The sequence below is a fragment of the Nicotiana attenuata genome, chromosome 11 (assembly GCF_001879085.1).
Source record: "Nicotiana attenuata strain UT chromosome 11, NIATTr2, whole genome shotgun sequence".
In the NCBI taxonomy this organism is placed as follows: domain Eukaryota; kingdom Viridiplantae; phylum Streptophyta; class Magnoliopsida; order Solanales; family Solanaceae; genus Nicotiana; species Nicotiana attenuata.
Window position 1 is genome coordinate 17,751,957 of NC_031999.1, and position 4,969 is coordinate 17,756,925.

The 4,969-nt window shown below is 38.0% G+C and overlaps 1 protein-coding gene across 2 annotated transcripts; it reads right to left on the bottom strand.

The window, feature by feature from the left end:
- On the bottom strand, positions 798-4,761 carry LOC109234197 (G-type lectin S-receptor-like serine/threonine-protein kinase At4g27290). Of its 2 annotated transcripts, none has more exons than XM_019400078.1 (7): positions 3,402-4,761; positions 2,683-2,838; positions 2,429-2,586; positions 2,012-2,222; positions 1,656-1,893; positions 1,425-1,575; positions 798-1,336 (listed from the first exon to the last, which is right to left on the bottom strand). In XM_019400078.1, exons 1-7 carry the CDS (start codon positions 4,657-4,659, stop codon positions 1,028-1,030), a joined length of 2,481 nt encoding a protein of 826 aa, XP_019255623.1. In that variant the 5' UTR covers positions 4,660-4,761; the 3' UTR covers positions 798-1,027. The 2 variants fall into 2 exon arrangements, with proteins under 2 accessions (XP_019255623.1, XP_019255622.1); XM_019400077.1 differs by having other exon boundaries at positions 3,396-4,761.

Sequence of the window (4,969 nt, forward strand, 5' to 3'; positions counted from 1 at the left end):
CCCCCCCCCTCGTTTTTTGTGGTCAAATGCGGCTGAGTGTTGTCATAGAAATAGAGAACTCGGAAGCAACAGTTTTTACTTAGAAAAGAATAGAATAATTTTTGTTCAATCGTTGCATAATGAAAGCATTAGTAACAGTATTATGTCACATATGCTAGAGCTAATTCAATGTTAAACCTCTCTATTTCCAGTTATGTTTAGGCTGTTAAGAAGAAGAAGAAAATAACCTCCTAACTGAATTGATTATTGTTGTTGAACTAAATCCAGAAGAGGGTTAGAGTTTTGGAACCTTGTTGAACTTAGAAATTTTCAAAGACTAGAAGTTGGATCACATTGACCGGCTTTGGAGCCTTTTCACCATCAAGTTCTTAGTTCTATCCATATTTTTTCAAAAGAGCAAGCCAGAACTAATTTCCTAGTCTTTTAGGTACAATCTCCACATTCCACACATGGGCGAAGCTACATGTTATAAAGGGTGGTCAACTGACCACTCTTTGTCGGAAAATTACACTGCGTATATAGGTAAAATATTAGATTCTAGAGGTATATAACATATATTGAACACTTTTTCTCGGAGAATATTTTTCACATCTTTCAAGTTTGAACACCCTTGAATAAATTCCTGGCTTCGCCACTGAATTTCTACACTTTGGTTTTTTTAGTCCCATATATGATCTTTTTTCATGAGGCACAAATCATAGAAGGCTTAGGATTAGAAATAATTTGATGCGCGCATTTTAGTAATCAGGCAGCTCTATGGGAAAGCGAAATATATAGATATTTTTCTGCGTGAAGAATAGACTGAGAAAGAACTTTTTAACATTTGATCAATTCCTTTAAACAATGTCCCAATCAGAGCAGCACTAAAAACGGGACACAGAACACATTGCTATTGGGCGCCATGACAAGATTTTGTTGAAGTAAAGCAATTTGGTCGAACAACTGGAAGCTGTTGAGATATGTGGAGTAAGAAGTTAAATAAATAAAGCCTTTAGAAGCAAACAATAAGGATATGAACATATTTCTCCTATCTAGCATCCAACAGTGTCATGCTTATTTCATTTCCAGAACATTCACCAAGCTTGCTAGATGAACTGTCAGTTTCAGCGAATCGACTTCTGCTAGTAAAAAAACCTGGGTCTTTAGGCGAGGGCAACGGAACATCACTAGACAACATCAACACAACTGATGACATGCTAGGCCTATCGTCTGGACATTGCTGCACACACAATAGACCTACATGGAATGATCTTTGCACTTCAGACAGGTTTCTCGACTCCCTTAGATGTGCATTTATTAGTTCCAAAACCCTGCCTTCATTGAATAGGATCCACACCTGAACATTTGATATCATGCAGTTAGATGAAATATGTTTTACTAACATGATTTTTGCTCCATAAAAGATAAACAAAAAGAGTTCCTACATGTCCTAGAAGATTATGGTGATGGTCTGGATGGAAGAACCCTCTATTTCTCTTCCCGCTTAAAATCTCCAGTACTAGAACTCCAAAGCTAAATACATCTGATTTCACTGAAAATATTCCTTCTTCTGCGTACTCCGGAGACATGTAACCACTGTAGGACGATGTTAAAACAAAGAGAATAAGTAATTTTTTAGTGGAGTGCAAGTAGCTCATTGGTATAGAGATTCTTACTATGTCCCAACCACTCTAGTTGTCATGGCTCCCGTCTCATTTCCTCCGAAACTTCTTGCCATGCCAAAGTCGGATATCTTTGGGTTCATATCAATATCTAGCAAAACATTGCTAGGTTTAAGATCTCTATGGATTATCCGCAGTCTTGAGTCTTGATGAAGATAGAGAAGTCCCCGTGCAATTCCATTAATAATATGGATGCACTTAGTCCAATCAAGCAGTGAGCTCCGATCTCTATCTGCAGAAATCCAGATCTTATTAAAGGATTATATATTTTCGAATCAAAGAAAAAGTTAATCAAAGCCAACAGATGATTGAAAAGCAATGTGTTGAATTTCAGAGAAGTGAACACCAACCAAAAAGGAACCAATCCAAGCTTTTATTAGGCATGTACTCATAAATCAACATTTTCTCTTCTGCTTGAATACAGCAACCAAGAAGCTTCACTAGATTCCGATGCTGGAGTTTAGCTATGAAGATAACCTCATTCATGAACTCATCAGTTCCTTGCGCTGAGTATCTTGAAAGTCTTTTGACTGCAATTTCTTGTCCATCTTTCAGTATCCCCTAGGTATCGTCACACAATTAGGTGAAAGTGTTTCTGTAGATTTTTTTACTGAAAAATAGTAAACTAGAGCTTGACGCCTTCTTTGGTTAGCTTGTTTGAAGCAGTGGCGAAGCCACATGGTTATAAGGGTGGTCAGTTGAATATCTTGAAGTTGTTAAGCAGTTAGTTTGGAGAAAAAAGAAAGAGCTGCAGTTAACATTCTTACTTTGTAAACTGGTCCAAAACCACCCTCTCCAAGCTTGTTGTTCAGCGAAAAGTTACTGGTAGCTTCCAAGATAGTTGCAAAATCAAACAATGGTAAATCAAGATCGTCATCTTTGCTTTCATTAATTCTGAACATTTCAGAGCTTCTCGTTCCTCTTCCTGTCAATTTAAGGACTTAATTTGATGCAAAAAGGAAAATTCTGAGAGTTACCAATCAGAGCTCCAAATTTCAAATCAGCAAAACATCTGGTTTACCTTCGCTAAAACATTGCTGATTCTGATCCTCCTCCTCCTTCTTCTTCTTCTTCTTTCGCCTCATGTACAAGATCAAGCATAGTGCTGAGAGAAGACTTAATGCTGCCAGCGGCAAGCTGATTCTCAGGATCTTTAATTTCTCTCTACTAGAGTTTCCTGATGATTAATATAAATTCATCCAAGTTTCATTAGTAGGAACTCTTTTTTTTTCCAAATAATGTAGGAAAGCGTCTTTGTTTTACTTTTTTCAATTTGTTAATAAATGGGCCTCGAGCCTAACTCAAACCAAAAGCTGGCCCTGAGGTGATGAATGCCCAATATCAAATAAGGAGATAACAACGCACTTCCTCCTCAAATATGGCATACTTAACAAAAATAATATAGGAAAATATCAACTTGCTCAAGGCGAAAAGCTCTAAAAAACACTCCAAGTCTATTGGGGCTTTAAGCATAATTGTAATAAAAGGTGCAATGGAGGGAAAAAGTAAAATTATAATGTAATTCAAGAACAAATTTAAAAACTCATTCATAATGTTATTCTTAACAACTAACATACTTATTCCCGATTATATTTGTTGTTTAGCACTGCTCGATTGAAGATAGAAGTCATGGGTTATAAGGAGCACGCCTTGATGGCTTGCCTCAAAGCCTTGCGTAAGCTATTTTGAACTTGAGGGCTTAAGCGAGCCTTAAATATAAGTAAAAATACGGACCTGTACCTATCTCAGAAGAGTCCAACTTTATATAGATATCTTGCCCACTAGCACCAAACTCTCTGATGTCCATCAGCTCATCAAACCAAAGCAAGCAGCTTCCGTTTGTCCCTGTTATGTCTAGATTTGCATAGGCTACACACGAGCAGTTTCTCAGGCACAATTCCTCGCATGCATTAAGAGTAACTCCTTGACCATACCAGGAAAAACGAGTGTCTGGCAACTTGATGCCTGAATACTTGAAGAATTTAACTTTCTTTTGGCAATTCAATGGTACCTTTCTAACACAGCCTCCTGACCAATTTCCCCTTGCCCAATCTGTTGGATCTTTGGGTTCAAATTTATCCAAACATCTGCAGATTGGAGAATTGCCGCTGTTGCACAGACCATATGTGTGACACTGACCATAAATGTCACAGTTGTCTGCCGGTGCGCTACCAAAGGCATCCCAATTCTGAGTTTGATTATTCCATATTGAAAACTCTAGAAAACCATTCAGTTGCATCACTACCCTGGCAATGATAGAGCTGTCTGTGAGCTCATACGTGAAGTATACTTTCTCAGGATCGAATACAAATATATATTTATAAGCAGGACTTGGTAGCAGAGATGGTGAATTAGCAAAGCTTTGACCATTCCACGCTCCTCCCCTGAAGCGTTCGACGGTACCGTTCATGAGAAATGGCTGTGGAAATCCTTGAGGATCGAATATGAAACTAAACTCACCCTTAGAGGGGTCAGTTCTGCTCTTCCATGACCATAGGGAACGACGAAAACCAGTCTTAAGATCGATCCCAACCTTAACTCCAGGTAAAGCTGTGTCACCGGGATAGTCGAAACTCTGCCACAAGTAATTCTTACTTGCATCCCTAACTACAAGATTGCCTGAATCAAGAAGCTGAGCAATTGGATTTTGCACACTTCTGATGGCACTAGAGGACCAAATGACACGACCAGAACCGTTCAGAAGAGTAAGATTTCCTTGTCTTGTAAAATTTAGCATACCATCTGTATCATTGAGTGGATTGTCTCTATTAGCAACCCATACCACTGTCTGTATGTTGTTGAACCATATTCCAAGGTATCGTTTCCTGGATGTACCAGTACCAAGGGAGAAAAATCCCAACTCAAACTTTCCACCTGATGAAATGATGGTGTTTCCATCTGTTAAAGGTTGGTCTGTAGGTATGGTATCTGCAGCACTAGAAAGAATCAAAACAGAAAATATGGAAGACAAGAAGAAATGAATATTTATGGCTTTCATTGGTTTCTGTGCGTCTACCTTAGTATTTTACTAAAGGAATTTGCAGAGTTTTCAATTTCTTGTTCAAGAATAATGTTGGGTTATTAGATGACTTATGTGAAACATGATGATGATGATGATAGAGAGCTTAGTTGGTTAACGTGATTGAATGCAAATTAATATTATATTTTTCCGCTGAGACCAACTTGTAGTCAAAGTGTGTGGATTTGAAAAAATACCAAGACTTGAGGTGATGGTTCTTACTGAAATGGCTGGCACCAAGAATTTTCTCTTTTAATTAGTAGTAATAAGCAGCCTTTCAAATAAACAC

What these genes read in the sequence shown, in the direction of transcription:
- LOC109234197 (XM_019400077.1), bottom strand. Translation starts at nt 4,659, where the DNA reads ATGAAAGCCATAAATATTCATTTCTTCTTGTCTTCCATATTTTCTGTT. An exon ending in CTCTTCTGAGATAGGTACAG is followed by an intron (nt 2,839 to 3,395) that starts GTCCGTATTTTT and finishes ATTAATCATCAG; the next exon opens with GAAACTCTAGTAGAGAGAAA. An exon ending in TCAGCAATGTTTTAGCGAAG is followed by an intron (nt 2,587 to 2,682) that starts GTAAACCAGATG and finishes TTAAATTGACAG; the next exon opens with GAAGAGGAACGAGAAGCTCT.